The sequence below is a fragment of the Nematolebias whitei genome, chromosome 6, assembly GCF_014905685.2.
Source record: "Nematolebias whitei isolate Nwh7 chromosome 6, NemWhi1, whole genome shotgun sequence".
In the NCBI taxonomy this organism is placed as follows: Eukaryota; Metazoa; Chordata; class Actinopteri; order Cyprinodontiformes; family Rivulidae; genus Nematolebias; species Nematolebias whitei.
The window spans coordinates 24,221,538-24,242,337 of record NC_056503.1 but is presented as its reverse complement, the minus strand read 5'-3'; the positions used below and the strand labels follow the sequence as shown (position 1 = coordinate 24,242,337).

General features: G+C 38.7%; 3 protein-coding genes across 3 annotated transcripts; all 3 read right to left on the bottom strand.

Moving 5' to 3' along the window:
* Positions 1–2,490: 2,490 nt before the first annotated feature.
* foxg1c (forkhead box G1c) lies at positions 2,491–3,615 on the bottom strand. Its single transcript, XM_037677775.1, has one exon. It carries the CDS (start codon positions 3,613–3,615, stop codon positions 2,491–2,493), a length of 1,125 nt encoding a protein of 374 aa, XP_037533703.1.
* Positions 3,616–7,048: 3,433 nt separating this feature from the next.
* On the bottom strand, positions 7,049–9,459 carry pglyrp5 (peptidoglycan recognition protein 5). Its single transcript, XM_037678120.1, has 4 exons — positions 9,430–9,459; positions 9,136–9,331; positions 7,399–7,517; positions 7,049–7,291 (listed from the first exon to the last, which is right to left on the bottom strand). Exons 1-4 carry the CDS (start codon positions 9,440–9,442, stop codon positions 7,116–7,118), a joined length of 504 nt encoding a protein of 167 aa, XP_037534048.1. The 5' UTR covers positions 9,443–9,459; the 3' UTR covers positions 7,049–7,115.
* Positions 9,460–15,014: 5,555 nt separating this feature from the next.
* Positions 15,015–19,375, bottom strand: polr2i (RNA polymerase II subunit I). The gene is made up of 6 exons (XM_037678119.1): positions 19,218–19,375; positions 18,048–18,102; positions 17,277–17,350; positions 15,807–15,881; positions 15,477–15,528; positions 15,015–15,106 (listed from the first exon to the last, which is right to left on the bottom strand). The coding sequence occupies exons 1-6, from the start codon at positions 19,277–19,279 to the stop codon at positions 15,044–15,046; spliced, it is 381 nt and encodes a 126-aa protein (XP_037534047.1). The 5' UTR covers positions 19,280–19,375; the 3' UTR covers positions 15,015–15,043.
* Positions 19,376–20,800: the final 1,425 nt, after the last annotated feature.

The window sequence follows — 20,800 nt, the reverse complement described above, 5'->3', positions numbered from 1 at the left end:
TGATAACGTCGTGTTGATGCAGAAAAACCATAAAAATAAACCAGAGATGAATTAAAACATTGTGTTTTGCTGTAGTACACAATGTGTCAACATTTTGCTGTTCTGTGACTTGTGACTTTTAGCACACATATCTCAATTTCTGCAGACACAATTAGTAAAACGTAAACATTTCTGAATTTTTTAAAGGGTGTCAGTGCAGCGGTGAGGATATGCATTTTTGGTACTTTTATGATTTTGTAGTTAATAAATTTATTTTTCTTTGTTGTTTGTTTCTTGTTTTTTCCTTTGTGTCTCCTTAAAGTTTTTTTTTTATAGAGCTTTGCTGCCTCAAAAACTTTTTGTTTTTGTTTAATAAAGTTGATATTTTTTATGATTTTTAACGTCTGCATGCCTTCATAAATTCAATCATCCATACTGTATTATTCTAAATTAAAAGAAAAGGAGCCGACAATTTAAAATACAGTGCATAACAAGAACCAAGATCTAAAGAATTACGTGAAAGCTTCAGCCAGTGGCCCATTATGATCACCATGGTAACCAGACATCTGTCTGTCACTTTGTGGCTGCCAAGTTAATGACAGGAAGACAGAAATACAGAAAATAAGGCTCAAACATAGTGGCTGTGTAAAAACTAAACAACAATTACACAAGATTCAAGTTTCTTTAGTGTGTCGGACAAAAACCTCGTACTTTTAGTTTTATACAGATGTTTTCAGTTAAAATATAATTAAAGTCTCTGGAAGTTGAGAGTACTTATACTCTGGAGGGGGGTGTTGAGGAAAAAAAAAAGTGCTATGGCTGTGAGAGACACACTGAGTAAAAAAAAGGCAAACAATTAATAAATAAGTAATTAAATAAACCTGCATTTTAATGCTTAAAATTTAAATGTACCAAAAAAAGACTGGATCAGATTCAATTCAATTCAGTTTATTTATATACAGTAGCACCAAGTCCCAACAGATGTTGTCTCAGGGCACTGGACAGAAACGTTCACATAAATTAAAAAAGCCAATTAAAGTTATCTGACATGATATCCTGTAGGCTCAACTAAGATGAGTTTGTGTAAAAAAAAAAAAAACGAAGACATTTTTTGACATCTCAACCGCTGTGTGCTGTCAGTTCAACATGTGGAAAATAATCTGTAAAATCACAACATTTCAATTGTATAGAAACCACAAATGATACCAAAATGCCGCAATCCCCACATGTAAAGTCCAACTTTCTGTGAGCCGTTTGCATTTCAAACCATGTTTCTGTGAAGAATGTCTGAGTTTCACAGCTCCAAAAAAAGAGGGTGGGTTTCTAAAGCAGTAAAATCTCTGTTTTAAAACATATAATTTACATGTGTGATTTCAGTGACAACAAATTAAACACAGCAGGGATAAGACTGACAAGTAGCAGATGTTGACATCTGTACAACTGGCACAAATGATGTTTGCACCAACACAGGATGCTCTTCCTGCAAACGTGTTGATCCTCAGCTCATCATGCCTCCACTGAAAGAAAGAAACGGCTGTTTCTGTGCAAGGAAGTAAAGTTACCTGAGCCAGGCGGTCTGCTTTAACGGACATCCATTCACATAAAAGAGCTTTTGTTGAAGGAACAGGCAGCCTTCCAGAAAGAGAGGTGCTCTAACCTTTTATTTCTTCCTTCTTCATCATTATTATAAGTTTTCATTTACAAACAGGTGGAGGAAAATTGAAACAGGATCAAATGTGAAGTTTTCTGGCTACACATGCATCAATCCTTTACATGTTTTTACTTTAAAAGTTTAATTTAGTCCATCTGTATTTCTGCTCAAGAGTGAAACGTTTACAAAGAACAATCAACAACAGCTTTAATGAGGGGGGGGGGGGCGATTTAATAATGCATTATTTATCGTTTAATTAAAGTAATTAAAATGAGATTGTAAATTTTGTTGGTCGCAACAATGAGGAAATATAAAACAATAAGCGCAGTAAATGAGCACTTTTATTTATTTAATGTTTTCTCTGAGTTAACTGGTTTGAATTTGCTCGCTTATTTATATTTAAAGTAAGGCTTTTAAAAATGATTTGTGATTTTGGATTGTATACGATGCAACATGAATCATTTCCGTGACGTTTTTGTTTGGATCTATTTTGAACAAAGCAGCGTTTTCTGCACACAGGTTAAATGAGAAGAAATGCTTGCAGAGAATTTGAAACAATAAAAAGTTTAAATTAACAGTTGCGGAACGTGAATGTATAATTTAAGAAATGATTATTTGGTCCTTTAAAATCGTCCCATATGAACTTTTTGTGAGGTATTTGTTTTAAAAGAAACAGAACATGCAGTGCAGGGACTCATGCATCACTTGGCCTTTTTTTGTTCAAGCAATTTACGATTTATTTCTACAAGATCTATTTGCTTTCAGCACAGTTCCATTTCTGAGGATACTTTGGCTTTTTAATTTTTCTATTACTAATTTCAGAGGGACTAAAGATTACTTTTAAACTCTACATTTCAGGCCTAAGAGCGGCTCGAACCGATCTGAGAGCAGTAGTTTGCCAACTCCTCGCAGCATCCTCCGAGCTCTGAATGAGCGCTCCTGGATAAAACGTGTCCGGGTGCGCCCTTAGAGGCGCACTGCTCCGGACACGCGCTGAAAGCGGCCGCGCGCGGTATTTGATGGGAGTAAAAGAAGCTGGCCTGTCCGGCGATCACGTTAAAGGGCTCGGACAGCGGCAGGCTGCACGCGGGGATGGCCGGAGAGAAGGCGGCGCAGGGCGCGCCGATCGGATGGCGGCGCGTTTGCGCGCAGCTCACTTCGATGTAGGACAGATCCTGGCGCGTCTGCGCGTGCTCGTCCGCCTTTGCTGCTTGTGCCGCCGCTGCCCTCGCGTCCAGCCGGCCTCGCAGTGAGACCACCGATGCGGCGTGGTTGGAAAAGTGAGGCTGGGCGCTTAGGTACGCCCCCGCGCCCAGATGGGCGCGCACTGGAGGCTGGAGAGGCAGGAACGGCGGCACGGGCCAGTAGAACGAGCTCGCCAAGGTAACGCTGGTGTTGGGGGGCATCAGTCGACCCCCTCCTCTTTTCAGACCAAGTTTGGAGCTCGCAGCGGAGGCTCTGCGCCGCAGCTTCCCGGAAGTGCCTCCTATGAAGACGTCGTGACTGCAAGGGTCCAGCGTCCAGTAGTTACCCTTCCCAGGGTCGTCGTAGTGGCGCGGAACCTTAACGAAGCACTTGTTCAGACTCAGGTTGTGCCTGATGGAGTTCTGCCAGCCTTGTCTGTTCTGGCGGTAGTAGGGGAAGTTGTTCATGATGAACTCGTAGATGCCGCTGAGTGAGAGCCGGCGCTCCGGACTCTGGCGGATCGCCATCATGATGAGCGCGTTATAGCTGAAAGGTGGTTTCTCGACTTTAACGCCTTCCTCCAGTGTTTTCTTGAAAGTTCCTGTATTCCCCTCTCGACCCGCACCCTGTTTTGAGTCATCAAAGTCCTCTTGCGCGCGTGCGGAGGGCAAGCGCGCTTTTTGGGACGGAGAAGGGGAACCGCGCTCAGCCATCGCCGCCTCTCGTTCCCGCAGCAGGCTGCTGATGCTGAACGAGCAAGACTGGTGGAAGAATCGCTTGGGAGCTTTCAAGTCTTCCATCTCCAACTGGGAGGGCACGCGGTCCCTCCTGCGGGCTGGAGAGAACGTCACTGAGCTCGCGACGCTGAGCCTAAAGTGGTGACGACCCCAGGGCGCGCTGGCCAACGAGCGCGCCAACAGTTGCGCGTGATCACAGCAGCGGCCCGCGAGACTAACCTGATTTTGGTTAAAAAAAATTCTGTTGGTATCAAAGCCGACTTGTTAAATAAACTTTTTCAAATGTCCATCCACCAGAAAATAACAACATGCTGCAATGTAATTAAATTAAAAACAAGCGCTGCACTCAAATAGTATTGGGGCTGTAGTTCATTTTAGGGATTTATTTACATTAATCTCTCTTAATTCTTTGGGTTTAGTGAAGACAACTTACTTTTATGGGTTGGGTTCAATTAACTTAAAATTCACACTTTGATCTGAAATAAACTTTTTACTTTGAGGCTAAGTGAGACAATTAAGCCAGTTTAATGCAGCTTAATTAATGCAGTCTGACGTCCACGTCTGACGTCATGACGTACACTTCACCCGAGGCAGATCCCACTGTGCCTGTTTGGAGTCCATGATGTCAAAAGCAAAAAACAGAAAGAACTACGGTATATATCATGAATTTGATAATACTCTTAGGGAAATACCACATACACAAATCAAAGTTGTCACTCTCTTCCCTCTTTTCAGGCTTTGGAGTGTGAACTTTGTCAACATTTCTGACTCTAATAACAAAAAAGCTATAAAAACACTTGGTTTGTGCACCTTATTTATGTGTTTATTTGAATAATTCACCTGGGTTTTCTTTATTTGTTTGAGTGTATATGGAGAACTGTCATTGTAATGTTTTACTTTTAAAGATGTCACTGTACCGACCGCTTGTTCAGCCGCCATTTTTTCTGAGCATCAACCACCGACAAGATTCAGATTACAGTAGTCCCTCGCTACTTCACGGTTCGACTTTCGCCGACTCGCTCTTTTGCGATTTTTCAAAATAAGATTGGACATGACACACAATTGGCTGATCGATGGATTCGATGCACAATCGGCATGGATTTTTTAAATTTTAAATAAATTATTTTAAATTATTTAGCACCTCCTGCACCTGTCTGCAGCTCACAGGTGCAGGGAGAAGCTCCCTCCTGCAGTATGTCATGATCTCCACTCTGCAGGTGGCAGAGTGCAGCTGGAGGCAGAGAGCTGAAATCATGACATGCTGTGCTCTTTTAGAGCGTTTAGAGTTGAGAAACATTGTTTATAATATATATATATATATTATATAATATATATATATATATATATATATATATATATATATATATATATATATATATATAAGCTGGTGACGTTGCACGTTTGTGCTGAGATGTATTGTGTCACTTCCTGTTTGCCTGTTGGTAGCTCGAGTGATTTGTTTGCTCGAGTCATCATACCACTGATGAGGATGATGTTGGGCTTCCTACTCCTATGGTAATCAGTGGCCATCAATCATTGATACAGGTAAATCTACATCCTTAATAATGTTTATTTGTGTTGTTTTGTTACACAACAACCAAGTTTTTATTTTTCCTGTGATGAGAAACTATCCTCCCACCAAAGGGACTGGTTCCGAAAGAGCGTATGCTCTATGGTGCAGGAGGACCTCGTCAAAAAGAGATGTTGGAGCAGCTAGTCACTTAAATTTCCCTCAGTTCTTTTTTCCAATCCATTCAATGTTTTAAGCTAGATTAAGCAAAAGTGACAGCCTGTACAAGCCAGATAAACAACATGGCGTCAGTATTCAGGATGACAAGAGAGGAAGGATACGGTTAATTAATGTAGTTTACAGTTCGGTTAATTTGTTTTTAATAGTGTGTTCAGTTTTCTTACCGGTGTTGGTATGACATACAGTTTGTGGTGTTGAATAACTAGATAAAAATTAAACCTGTTGTCTTCATTTTCAACTTTAATAACAATAGCAATATGTTTTGCATAGTTTAAATCACATAACTTGAATTTCATAATGTCCAGATAGCTTCATTTAGCTCAAATAGCTTCATTACATATTATAAATATTTTGTTTATTATTCTTAAACTGTTATTATTGAGCACATTTAGTATGTTATAGTCCAGCGGGACACGTGAAATATATGCCTGCCTCGACAGGCTCGTTCAGCGATATTAGAACTGGATCCAACTGGCATTTCTTCTCAACACAGATGTTGGAACACAGATGTTTAACAAGAGCTAAAAGATCAGGCTGGAACAGGCCAGTTTATTTGGACACACCATGAGGAGACAAATGTTAAAACATCTTGTAGCAACTGGAAAAATAAAAGGAAAGAGAAGTCGTGGAAGACATAGGGAGATGTTGGCAGACAACTTGAGTCATTTTATGGGCGCAACTGTCACGGTCAGCGGCCCCCGCTGCCCCCCCATCTGCCTAAGCCTCTGCTCTTTGTGTGTTTTCTGTTTTTGTGTATCTGGTCCTGTTATCCCACAAACTAAATAATTTCCTTCCTTTTCAAGGTGCTTTGTAAATGTGTCACTTTAATTACATTCTGAGTTCTGTTTGACAGGTTCTGTCTCTGTCTGCTCTTTATGCTTTTGTTGTTCTGCTCTGTGTGTGATTTTCTGTTTATCTGATTCTGTTATTTTCCACTCACTCCTCAGTCTGCCTCTCCACTCAGTCTTTATCATTCACACCTGTTCCTCATCAGCCACCTGCCCAGGTGCTCTCATTACTCACTCTCCCTCTGTCTTATAAAAAGCCTTTCTCTCCTTCACTCCTTGTCCGGTGATTGTTCTGTGTTCACAGACATCTCAGTCCTCTTCTGTCTTGTCTGTTTTTTGTCCCCCCCTGATGATCTGCTCTGCCTTGTTTCTGATCCTGTCTGCCCAAGTAAGTTTTGCTGCACCGACAGCCTTTTGTTTTGTTATTAAAAATAAATTGTTTTTGTTTTTGAACTCCTGCCTCGCTCGCCTCTCTGCAATTGGGTTCCAACACTGAGGATCGTGACACGCAACACCCACTGGTCTCCTGCAGCTTGTGAAATATCACGTCGAATACAGAACCATGATCGCTAACACCTTTTGGCATGGCACTCAGAAGTACAGGAATGCACAAATCAAGTAAAATGGCTACTGCACAGGTATTTCCATGTTGTAAACATCCATCAGGTGACATGAAAATCAATGAACTAACAATAAGTGACTTTGAAACAATATAAGAAGTTTAGTTATAGTTTATATTTTAATGCAGGGATTTTCTCTTGCACTCATCAGGAACTTGTTAGTCTCTTCATGTGTTTTGCCTCCTTATGTTGACCCAGAACCACCATGCAGGCTTTCAACTCATTGAAACCTCTTTGAATCAAACAGCTAAAATATTAACAATCAAGACGACACAATAAATTTCAGAGTTAGTATTATAAAGTTTGTTCACCTCACATATTTCAGTAATAGAGGTGGTGAAGACTGAGCTGCAGCTGATCGTAAAGTATTTTCCTGAAAACACAATCAGAAATCCACTTTGAGCTTTACGTTATTCTCCTCAGTTGTGGCAATACGACATAAAGGTTTTCTCCTGGGCATTCTGTGGCTCCTAAATCTCGATGTCCAAACAGGACAAAGTGTGGTTGTAAGAATCCGTGGGAAACTCCAGACACCAGCAGCTGCTTGACTGACTGGAGTGCATCTTTGCTTGGTGTGTCATCTGAAATTTCACAAGAAGAAGTTGTTTGCTGAATCAGTCACCTATTTAAACCTATCTTCTTTTGTATTCTTCATATTCATGTTGATGTTAAAAAAAAGAGTGCTCACTGTTAAAATTCCCCATAAATGCAATGCCCAGGGTGTCGTGATTGTGGCCTTTGGTGTGAGCTCCCACCACACCCCAGCCACGACCCTCCAAAACAATGCCGTCCCCACCAACAAGAAAACTGAAAAATAAAAAGATGACGTTAACAGAAGTTCAAGTCAAATTTTTTTTGTCATTTTCATCACATTTGGGACATGAGGTGGAACGAAATTATGTACACGGGTCAGTTACACCCAACAATAGCAAAAATATTGAAGGAACACATAAAAAAACCCTCTTGAAATACAATGTATTCACTGAAACCTTTTGAGAACAAAAAAATTATGGGGTGCCGTTTGTAAAGTTACACAGTCAAAAATTAACAGCAATGTTTTGGTTTATTTATAGTCTTTCATAAGAAAAAAAAAGTTTGTTTTTCAAAGTCACATTTTCACCATGCCATTCATACATTTATAAACGTCATAGTTCCAAACTAAATACTTAATTTACAAGATAAATATTTAGTTTAAAACTAAATGTTTATGTCCAAGCTAGTTAGAGAACTAAATACTTAGGTGTAAACTAAATATTAAATTTCCAAGCTAAATATTAATTTTCAAACCTAAACATTTAATTTCCAAGTTAAACATTTAATTCCTAAACTAAACAATTAATTTGCTAACTAAATAACTGCTAACGTGGAGACTGTAATACATGCATTCATTACATCTAGGCTTGATTACTGCAATTCACTCCTGTTTGGTATCAGTCAAACCTCCATTGCACGACTACAACGGGTCCAGAATGCAGCAGCCCAATTTTTAACCAGTACAGGCAAAAGAGAGCACATTACACCAGTTTTGGCCTCCCTGCACTGGTTACTGGTTCACTTTTGAATCCAGTTCAAAATACTCATGTATGTCTACAAATCACTGAACAGATTCGCCCCCCCCCATCTCTCTGATCTGCTACAGCCATATTTCCCACCACGCTCCCTGAGGTCAGCGGACCAGTTGCTCCTCACAGTTCCAGGAACTCGTCTTAAGCGCAGAAGTGACAGGGCCTTCTCTGTAGCAGGACCAAGACTTTGGAACGAGTTACCTCTGCTTGTCAGACAAGCCCCCTCCCTCTCGGTTTTCAAGTCCTGTTTAAAAACTCACTACTATTCAGTAGCTTTCAACACCTGATGTTCTGTGTCTTGATCCTGTATGCTCCACACTGGTTTGTCATCATTATCTGCATCGTTTTTATGTCTATATTCTGATTTACCTCATTTTGTATTTTGCTTTGTGTGTTACCTGTTGTTCTGTCTGTACAGCACTTTGGTTGGCCTTGTCGCTGTTTTAAGTGCTCTATAAATAAAGTGGTATGGTATGGTAAATATTTAGCTCAGACCTAAATATTTATTTTCCAAACTAAACATTTAATTTCCAAAATAAATATGTAATTTGCTTTATTTAAATATTTAGTTTGTAAAATAAACATTTAGCTTGGATATAACCATTTAGTTTATAAACTAAATATTTAGTGTGGAACTAAATCTTTAGCTTGCTAACTAAATATTTAACTTGTAAATAAAATATTTAGTTTGGAACTATGACATTTATAAATTTATGAATAACATGATGAAAATATGACTTTGAAAAAAAAACAAAAAACTTTTTTCTTATGAAAGGCTAAATAAACCAAAATATTGCTGTTAATTTTTGACTGTGTAACTTTACAAAGAGCACCCCATAATAAACTAAAGGGATACTCACTTATAGCCGATGTCATCAAAGTCTCTTTCATTCATGTGGAACCTCTGGATGTGCATGAGTCCGTCCTTACACTCTGCCATGCCTCTGCAGCTCTGAAAGGCAGTGTGGTGGATCACAACTCTCTGAGCCGGGGCTCTCAGAGTCTCCTTATGTTTTGGGGGGGCTGCCCCCCACTGTTCCCTGGAAACTATGTTCACTGGAAAGCATTTTGAAGGCAAGGAAAAGCATGAGTAAAAACACGTTATTCTAATAAAAAAAAAGCTAAATGGTAGAGATTCGTGCCTGTTTTCATACCTGTTTGCTTCATGAGTGCACTCTCAGCTGCTGCTGGGGTAAAGACCTGCACCAGACTGAACACCTCCCTCATCAGAGTTAGATAAGGAGGGAGTGGTTATGGAAAGTACACCTTCCGTGTTCTTCATTGTTGCACTGAAAATCATGCAAACAAGTTTTTTTCACAACTGGTCTTGCTGGTTGGTGCTGTCCAATCAGCTGTTAGGAATATACATGCTTGAAAAATAAGGAAGTGGAACTGAGTTTTGCTCGGCACACACTGGGTGACAAATGGTGGCATTTTCCTTCCCACAGATCAGGCATGACTCTGTCACAGTGAAGACAAAAAGTCCCAGAAGTTGGTGTGAATGTAAACGCTTGTGGGCGTATTTAATAATTACAAAATCTGCAATAAAACATCGTTTCTAAAAAGTTGAGAAGAAGAAAATGAAAATAATAATAATTAAAAAGCCAATCAGGAATCTTGTGGCAGCACACTCAAAAACTTAAACCTTCCTGACCCTGTAAAGAGTTGAACATAAGTTAAAAATACACACCCAGTCACAACCAATTGGTGGGAATGGAGTGAGATTAATCTGTATGTGAATTCAGCTGCATAAGAAATGCAGCTTAAAGCGTGCAACGCTTTGAATTGATAAAGCTCCCAGGATGGGAAAAAAACATCTTCATCTACAGGAGTCCATTCGCTTCTTTTTAATTTTCTTTCTTGTGTTTGCCAAGTCCTGGATAAATGGCAATTAAACCAGCATACAGATATCAAAGTGGTCCTTTATAGCACTAATAAGTATTTGAGGACACCCACGTGTTCTAAAAGTCATCAACACAGTCCGCACCAAGAGACGATTGTTGTGTTGTGTCAACAACCTCATAGTACTGAACTGTCCATAACGCCTTGATCAACGACTGGCATCAACTGGACTACAGGTTTATCATCTCGTGTGTTGGCTTCCATTAGCATTGACAGCTGTGTTTGAAGTGGTGCCATAACTAGGAGTCGAGGACTAAGGACAAATGGTGTATCAATGCAATGAATCTCAGTTTTGAATGACCACAAAAGGTCATTGGATGTGGCAGTGTCGGGTGGCAATCAACCTTTATTTAGACAGGTTAATCCCATGGAGCCTCAGGGACTCATTTACAAGAGAGACCTGAATCGTGCCAGTTTTGTGGAAATACACACCTCCATTACCGCTGGCATTGTGGGGTGGGAAGGCACGCGTCGAGGACAAAAAACAAAATGCTAGCGCAGACCACACCTAATTTGGTCAAAGGTGAGACGAACAAAAAGGAGGGAACACTTCAGTTGTTTGGTTGGAGTTCAGTGAGGCGTTCCATAAAAACTGGAGAAGTCTTGACCTCCTAAAAACAAGATTAAGGGAGGTGAAAGGGGAGTTTTTTTATACTGTGGTGTAAGGTGTCTCTGGGAATGGTTTAAATGTGGTTTTTCCCGCTGATGCTGAAGTAAATTATTTCAAAATTCAACTTTGTGAGTGTATTTGGTGTATAGCAACAGTATTTGCAGATTTGCGCGTGGAATCATTCTTCAGTTCTTGATGAATACCAGGTTTCAGACGTGTAACAGTCCAGTGGTTCTGACTTTTCTTGATGTGTGTTGTTCATCCATCCATCATCTTTACCCGCTTCTTCCTTTTTGGGTCATGGGGGGTCACTGGTGCCCATGTCCAGCCATCACTCACTGCGAGAGGCGAGGTACACCCTGGACAGGTGTCCAGTCCATCACGAGGACATGTAGAGACAAATGAGACAAACAACCATTCACTCTCTCACTCACTAGAGACAATTTAGAGTTACCAATCAGACTAACATGCATGTTTTTGGTCTGTGGGAAGAAACTGGAGTACCTGGAGAAAACCCAAGCATGCACGGAGAGAACATGCAAACTCCACGTAAAAACGTCCCCGGCCGGGATTTGAACCGGGGCAACCTGCTCGCTGAGAGGTGGCAGCTCTACCAACTGCACCACCGTGCTGCCCCTGAAACAACCAGCAGTGCAAATATACGGTGTCCTTCATGATTTGCACGGCAAAAGTTACTTTATTTTTTTTATACATCACTGGATTTAAAAGGTATAAACAGGACTACCCTATATTGCACATTAAACGCCCATTGACAAACTATTATACAGCAATGTTTAGCAATGGCCTGGACAAGCAGACTTCGTATAAACTTTGGCCTTGATTTGTGACCTTGACCTTGGAGCTGAGGTGATGAAGTGTACGTGACTCTTTCTCTAGTGATGATGCATTTGCATATGAAGTTTTGTTAAAATATCCTGTGCGGATCAGAAGTTATGGGTCGGACAAGAGAAAGTTTATGAATGTACGGACAGAGACTTTACGTAATAATGTCAGGAATGTAGATATGTCCTGATATAAATGTACATGTCCTGTAAGATACAGGAATGTAGACAGTGCAGAACTGCATCACTGTAGTTGTAATTTCAATAATACGAACATTATATTTTTGTTTTTATTTGCAGTTTACAGGTTTTTTTAATATATTGCTGGAGAGTTGTGTTTACAGTTTATTGATCCAATAAAATCTGTGGAAAAAATACTACTTCCTGGTTTGTCTGTAGATGCTGGTAAATGTTTAAACTTGTTATCAAATGGTTTATGCAGTCTTTTAGAAATCATCCATTTTTATTTTTTAAAAATTGTTAATTTTATTTACGTCTCAGTGAAGAAATGTATGCTATTAAAAGCAGGAAGATAAAACCGTGTTTAAACCTTTGCACATTAGTGCAATTTGACTTTCGGGGGTGGGGACGATAACATTTTGTGTTTCTAGTGTTTAGTCAAATTTGTCACTCGATTCAGTTTGTGGTATTTTGGTGGGAGTAGTTTTGATGAAATATAATTTTGTTTTTGATATGGTGAAAGGGCTTGCAAATCACCACAGAATGGAAAATACAATCGTTGATCAGAAAAACACATAGGTCAAGCTAAATATAATTACACGACTTTGGGGTTTTTACTGAGAGACCAGAGGAACCCAAGTTTCATTGTGACTGCAACCAGGAAGTAAAATATGGTAATCACAAAGTCTGGAACTACTGAGGTTACAGTTAGTATCATATACACTGCATGGACAAAAAAAAAGTTGCCACCAAAAAAAAAAAAGGTCACACACTAACATTTCATTGGACCTCCTTTAGCTTTGATTACATCATGCATTCACTGTGGCATTGTTTCAATAAGCTTCTGCAATGTCACAAGATCTATTTCCATCCAGTGTTGCATTAATTTTTCAACAAGATCTTGCAGTGATGATGGCAGATTCTGATCATAGCACAAATATGGTGGCCAATCCATGTGTGAAAATGATGTCTCATGCTCCCAGAACCACTCATAATTTGAGCCCGATGAATCCTGGCATTGTCATCTTGGAATATTCCCGTGCCATCAGGGAAAAAAAAACAAAATCCATTGATGGAATAATCTGGTCATTCAGTATATTCAGGTAGTCAGCTGACCTCATTCTTTGAGCACACACTGTTGCTGAACCTGACCAAATGCAGCAACCCCAGATCATAACACTGCCTCCACAGGCTTGTACAGTAGACACTAGGCATGATGGGTGCATACTTCACCTGCCTCTCTTCTTACCCTGATGCACCCATCACTCTGGAACAGGGTCAATCTGGACTCATCAGACTACATGACCTTCTTCCATTGCTCCAGAGTCCAATCTTTATGCTCCCTAGTAAATTGAAGCTTTTTTTCCAGTTAACCTCACTGATTAGTGGTTTTCTTAAGACTGCACAGCTGTTCAGTCCCAATCCCTTGAGTTCCCTTCACTGTGTGTGTGGAAATGCTCTTACTTTCACTATTAAACATGTCCCTGAGAGCTGCTGTTGTTTTTCTTCCATTTGATTTCATCAAACATTTAAGTGATCGCTGATCATGATCATTCAGGATTTTTTTCCGGCCACATTTCTTCCTCGAAGACGATGGGTCCCCACTATCCTTCCAGTTTTTAATAATGTGTTGGACAGTTCTTAACCCAATGTTTCTTCAGTCTCCTTAGATGTTTTCTCTGCTTGATGCCAATGATTTGACCCTTCTCAAACAGACTGACATGTTTTCCACGACCACGCGATGTGTCTTTCAACATGGTTGTTTAAGAAATGAGAAGCAACTCATTGCACCAGTTGGGTTAAATAACTTGTTGCAGCTGAAAGATAATCACCCATGCTGTAATTATCCAAGAGGAGGCTTGTATCCATTTGCTTAGTTAAATCCAGGTGGTGACTTTTTTATTTTGGGCAGGCAGTGTAGATACAAGCAAACGACTGAATATATTTCAAATATGGATTTCATTTTGTTGAAAACAACAAAGTCCATGCTCAATAATCCAGGTATAAAATCCATCTGACTTTATATCTGAATTATTGAGCATGGACTTTGTTATTTTCAACCAGTCTGACAAGACTGTCAACAAGGAAGAGGGCCAGCAATGGAGGAGGGGCGTACCAAAGATCCATCTTATCACAAGCAGAACTGGTTTGTTACACTTTGGAGTAAGCTGTTGGGGGAAGAATCAGTTTTGTTGTGTTTCCTTGACTGATGAAGCCTTCTGGATGGAAGGCAAAATGTTTCAGCACAAAAGAAAGAAACTGTCCAGATGATCTGACTGAAAAATGTTGGATTTCATTTTGTATTTCACACACAGCCATGCCTTTTGTCAACTCACTCATTTTAGTTTGATCTATAAAAAGCATAAATAAGTCACTGCAAAAAAGAACAACAAACAAATGTAGAAATTTTGAGTTAAATATAAACTGTTAGGTGCAGAAACAGTCACAGAAAATGTTGGAATTCCATTTAAAGCAGCGTTTTTTAGCATTATTTCACTTTAGTGTTATTGTGGTGATAAAAGCCTTTATTGTTTCAAATTAATCCTGAGAGCTATTTAGTAGTTGAGCTCATATGCAAAGTATACAAATAATACACAGCAAAGTATGTTATCTGGTTTTGGGGAAACTAGTGTGGAAAAAAAAAAATCAGGAAAACTAAAAGCGACAGGTTAAAGTTAAACTCGTCTTAAAATCTTCGTCCCAAGTCAGTGTCCTTAAACGTGGGAAGGTAAAACTTAGCAGGTAAAAGCTGTGGCACACAAAACATTTACAAATTTTAAACCCCAAAAACATAATTTCAATCTATTCTAGTTTGATAATTTAATAATAAAAAAATAACTTTTGAAAACACTGAATCTCTTGGTTAAAATCATAGGAAAAAAAATGGAACAAGTTAACAAAGAGGGTAGAATATCATTTTATTTCCAACTTGAAAACCAAAACATATTCTTAATCTAACAAATTACACTGAAACTAATCGATAACAAATTTTTATATTCAAAAAATGGTCAATGTCAATCATCAGATGATGTTTTCAAAAGGTTCAGCTGCTATTTGACAAAATCCTTCTTACAGTCCAGTTTGAATGTTTAACTCTGTTTCACAGGACGCACACACACGCGCGCGCACACACACACACGCAGACGTACACACACACACACACACACACGCACACACACGCGCGCGCACACACACGCAGACGCACACACAGGAACTCTTCAGAATGAGTAGCTTTCATTCTGTCCACCTATGTCCACAGTGAGGAGCCGTGCAGACGTAGTACAGCCGCATAGCATCCTGTGATGAACAAAACACAAACACGTTTATTCACCTTTTACTGCTGATCAAACAGAATCACTTGAAAACATATTTGCATATTCACACTAAATAGAAATCTTGAGGTAACTTCACCAACTAATTAAACAACTTTCTTAACTATCTGTAAAAAAAACAAGCAACTTCAAATGTTCTGTTCTACCAGTTTTAAAGTAGAAAAAAGTAGAAGTGGATTTTTATGCAAGTGTAAATATAAAAACATGCTTTTTGAAAAAAGACTCCTCTATTGGCAGAACTGCTGATTCAGCTGATTATGTTCTGCAAGACCTGACTCCACAGATACTGCAGTGAAGAGATGAACAACAACAAATGACACATTCAGTGTGATTACCTCAGCCTTCATACTGTGCGACTGGAAGAACACTGCCTCTTTGTGGCCACATCTGAAAAATGACACCATACTGAATAAGATCAGTCAGCTTTTGTTCTCCAACATAATATTTACTTCATACTTTAATTTCAAACAATATTATCGTTTAACGCAATAATTAATCGCCCAGTAAAATTAGTTATCGTGACAGGCCTAGTCACATTTTTGTGTATGCAGACAGTTCAACTATGCTGAAATGTACGTAAAACGAATCAACCAATGGTTATTCAGGCTAAATTAACACATTTTGTGTGTCTGTAAGGACGTGAGACGAATAGAGTAAACACTTGCTTTGGACATGGGTGATCCTCAGTTCTTGGCAGCGTTGGATCCTGGGCTACGTCAGCAATGATTTGTGTCAGTTCACTGTGAAGAACAAAAACAAACAAACAAAAAACAAATAAATGACCAAAACAAAGATTAATGTTGGTACAATTTTGTGGCTTGTATTTACTGCGTTAGCCCGAAGTGACCAGATGGTGAACAAATACTGTCTCAAAGTAAACTCAATATGTGGTACTACAGGGAAACTTTACTTTCCCCCAAGTCTTTGCCTAATATGTATATTTTAAAATATTTATCACATGTCAAGAAATACTTTATCTAATCAGGGCTTAGCTGAAAGTGTCTGCCTGATGATGCAATTTTATCTGACTATATCAAATTTCTATTTCATTTTCCTTCTTTCAGCTGCTCCCTTCTCCAGGGGTCGCCACGGTGAACTAACTCACACGAAGACTTGACAGTTATTTTTACACGGGATGTCCTTCCTGACACAACCACAGACCACCGAGCTACCACAGCGCTCTGTGTGGAGCAGAGAGCTGCTATCTAAGGGCACCCGGGGGAGCAGATGGTGGGGGCTAAGAGCCTTGCATTTGCATCCAGTTGTAGTATGACAATATATGAGATATATATGCATACTTTTTCACGAGTTCCTCATCTTTCTGACTGTGTAATGTCGTGCATTGAATTTAACAGAAATGTAAGGCAAATGAGGGTGGAGGGAAGTGTGGGTGCTTCACCTTTTCCACTCACATTTTGATGTTGTTGGTACTGGGAGTTGAACCAGCGATCTTCCGATCACAGGCCCACCTTCTCTAACCTCAGTGCCACCATATCAGAAAATGCCCCCCAATAAAATTAATCAACATTAAAGTAAAGTAAAACATAAAAACTAAAAGAAAGAGAGTCCTCATATTCAAACCGTTTCTAGTTTTAAGTTAAATAAGGCTTTTGCTGCTTTTTAAAATAATTGTTAAATATATGCAGAGTTAAAAACAAAAAGCATTTTATAGATGAAGTGTACAAATAGTTTTAGCCTTAAAGGAACAACCGACCTGGTTTTTACTTTAAGCAAGGGGAAGCTACAACAACTTTTGACAAGACCAAACATCTGCAACCTGCAGCTCTTGTGACTGTTTGTTTCTTCAGTAAAGGTTTTTTGTAGCGTTGAACAAAAGTAACATCAAAATTAAAAACATTTATAGCTACAATCAAAACGCTAATTCTAGTAGCTTTCTAGTTCAGTTCTAAATCATATTTGAATAAAATGTCCACAACAAAATGATATTAATTACATAAGTTTGTCCTAGTAGTTTGTTAGCCTGCTAGCCACTTCGTTAAGTTAACTTCCAGCCATGCAGATACATTCATCCACCAGAAAATTAAACATCTTGAATGCATTTGGAGCAAGAAGCAAAAAGAAAAGAGCAGTAATAAAGCTGCAGTGACATACAATCTTGTTTTTGGATTACATACTCTACTTCGTGGGTGATCTTGTTGACGTAGATGCAGCTGTTGTCGGCCTCTTGCTGGTAATCACAGTTCCTGCACTGCAAATCCAAAAAACAGGTACGTCAGGATATAAAAAATAAAAAAACGAATACTGCACCTAAACGAATGAAAACTGATAACAACATGAGTCATTAACTTTATTTTTGTTTGTCACACTTATAGGTGTGAATCACAAACATTTAATATTGTTGCTTATCAATATGAAGCCAACTGTCTTCCTGAAAACATTTAAAATCCTTAATTTTTATTTTTTTTTAAAAACAGGGAGTACTACTTGCTGATCTTAAAAACAGATATTGGTCTAAAGCTGCCTTATTTCTGTAAAAGTTCAAGTAGGTTTTATTATCATTTGCATCACATGTGGTACATGAGGTGGAACGAAATTGTGTACACAAGACCCCAGTTACATCCAACAATAGCAAAAAATATAAAGTGTAAAAACAACAGTAAAATCTACCATGAATGTCAAACTCTTGTTTTATTTGTTGAACGATATATGAAAAACAGAAAAAACTATGTAGAAGACATTATGGGGTTTAAACACTTATTCATTATATTATAATGAACCTTAAACGAAGGTACAGCGTTTGCTGAAACTTAGCTATACTGGATTAAAAATGTCCTTGTGCACTGTTGTCATCATTCTTTGTTGAAATCAGGTCTCTCTTGTAAATGATTCCTCGAGGCTCAATGGGATTAATCTGTCTAAATAAAGGTAAAAAAAAAAAGACTTACCGCATACAGCAGGATGCGGTTCTCCTTGTCTTCCTTAGGGTATAACATGTTATTACTGAAAAAAAAAAAAAGAGTCAGCGTGGTTAATTTAATTTTTACGAAGACAAGGTCTTGCTAGAAGACAGCTACTTGTCAATAAGCCACTTCGTAGTTACGAATGCGCGTGACTCTGACGGGTCAGAGATATTCTGGATAAACACTGACGTTACGCTGCTAACACCATTAAATATCAAATATATGCAGTTATACAGACCCGATGTTTCTGCTCAGAACCAATTTGCGTTAAAACTGCTTTTTAAGATCAGAGGTGAGATGTTTGTAGCGTTTTCGATGCTTCCGTTTAGTAAATATTAATCGTTAGATCTGAAAAAGTCCCAACCAGCTGCTGGATCTAGTAATCAGGTAGGCAGAAGGTACTGATAGAACCTGACGTCATCAGCTATTGTGAATTTAGAAAGTGCAGACGAGAAAACATTTCAAAGCGAACTGATGGACTAAACAGTAATGAAAGCAGCAGTCCTGGTTGCTGTCATAAAAATTGTGCACATCAAGATCACGAGAAAATACATTTGTCAGTTACAAAAACAAATAAAAACCAAATATTTTTGACCAAAAGAAACTTAAGATGGTACTTTACATTTTAGAAAAACCATGCCAGGAACATATGCAGCTGTGGACTGAGGGAACATCACATCCCACCTGAAAGGTGGAACTCCAGAGTGCCAGGAGAACCACAGTTTTCCTGCTCCTTGAACTGGACCTGAATGGCTGCTTTTACCCTCCTCTCAGCCAACAGCAGTCGACTTCAATTAAACAGCAAGGTGTTTCTGAACACTAATGTTTGTTGGTGTGAAGTGATCGTGTTTTTATTTCAACATGTGAGTTTGCTTGCAAAAACCTTACAGGAAGTGAAGTTTTTGGTGTCGAGCTTCATAAAGGCAGCAAACACCAAACATTTACCCTCGACCAGTCCTTTTATGCCAGAAGTTGCAACAAACAGAACCGAGAAACGGAAAAAATGTGCTCGCATACGTAAAACAATAACAGCGACATTTGACTGTTTATACAGCGTGACCCATGACGATTACCCATGATGCCGTGCGCGGAGAAACCTACGAAATGGTTCTATGCGGTGCAGTTGATTTATCAAACATTTTCACACAAACTCACCATTCTTGACAAAACCTTATCCCCACAAAGCCTGGCTCGTATGTTCCGCCGTCTAAATCCATCAGGATTTAAAAAGCACGTATTAAAATAAAGCCTCGATAATTAAAATAATGTGGCACTCATCACTCGGGAAGTTACTCCAGCTTCAAACCGTGTTAAAAATGGACGACTTGTACATCCGGGGAACATTGGGGACATGGCAATGACGTAATACGACAGCGCCCCCTAACAGTTCGGCGGAGTAAAGAAATAAAACCATGTTTATTTTTATTAATTTTTTTAATCTTTGTTAAAACAATAACAACAAAACAATACAATAAAATGCAGTAAACAGTAATGATATAACAGACGCCAGGGGCTTACAAACACTGAGACAATAATTTACAATAACATATTTCATAAATATATTGAAGAGAGCACATAAGGTGCAAGTTTTTATGGCCTTCGTGTTGGTGGAGTATTTAATAGTTTTGATGTATTGTTTGACCTCATTTTCAAAAATGGAGATAAGAGGTTTTTGATTAGTGTACCGACATTTATGAATATGCCATTTAGCTAGGTATATAATAAGATTAATAATAAAGAACTGTTTTTCTTTACCTGTTGGGTAGTCAGTGAACCCAAACAAAACATGTTCAAGCAAAGTGAGAGATCTGGTTCTATAAAAGTAGAACTCAAAATACAAATACTTTAACAAAATTGAGTCGAGAAGGGGCAAGACCAAAATAAAAAGCCATCTTCTGGGTTTTCATCCCAACAAGAGCAAATTATATTTATACCCTTGTTAAACCATTGTAAATAGATTTTGGATGGGTAAAATCTATGAATAATTTTGAATGATACTGATACTTCTCTTACTTTATTATTTATCATGTATCTGGTTGGTAAATTCCAAATCATTTTCCAGTTAAGGTTATTAATAAAGATGTTCCAATAAGGTACCGCATATGGAGTTGACACAACATCTTTCTGAAATAGTGAACGTATACGACAGATGCTGTTATGGGTTGAGGAGAAGCAGATTTGATCAATTTCAAGTTTGGTTGGATCAAAGGGTAATAGTGTTGGATTATGTCCTGTTGTACTTCTGTGTAAAATAATTACTCCAGTAGGGATTGCCTTTATTACAATATTAAATTTGTTAATAGGGATCATAATGTTATATTTTATGACAAATTCTTGATATGACATTAATGATCCATCAGTGTTGAGCAACTAATAAAACCATTTTTAAAAGACCAACTTTTGTGACTGTAGAAGTCAGATGATAAACTTCAAATTATTATTATCGTTTTTAATATTCCATGGGCTTGATTTGTTTTAACATCATGACAAAAACTGCCTTGATGTAAAATATATATACGTAGTTACAGATGGTGACGACACTAGGCAGTAAGAGTTGATACTGCGCAATTTCTTTTTCTACTGTCTTAGCCGTTTTCAGGGGTCGTCACAGCGAGCATCCTCCTCCATCTCACCAGAAATGTAAGAATCTGAATAAAAAAAGGGGATGCGGGGTAGGGTACGAGCAAAAGGCCATCCATCCATCCATCCATCCATCCATCCATCCATCCATCCATCCA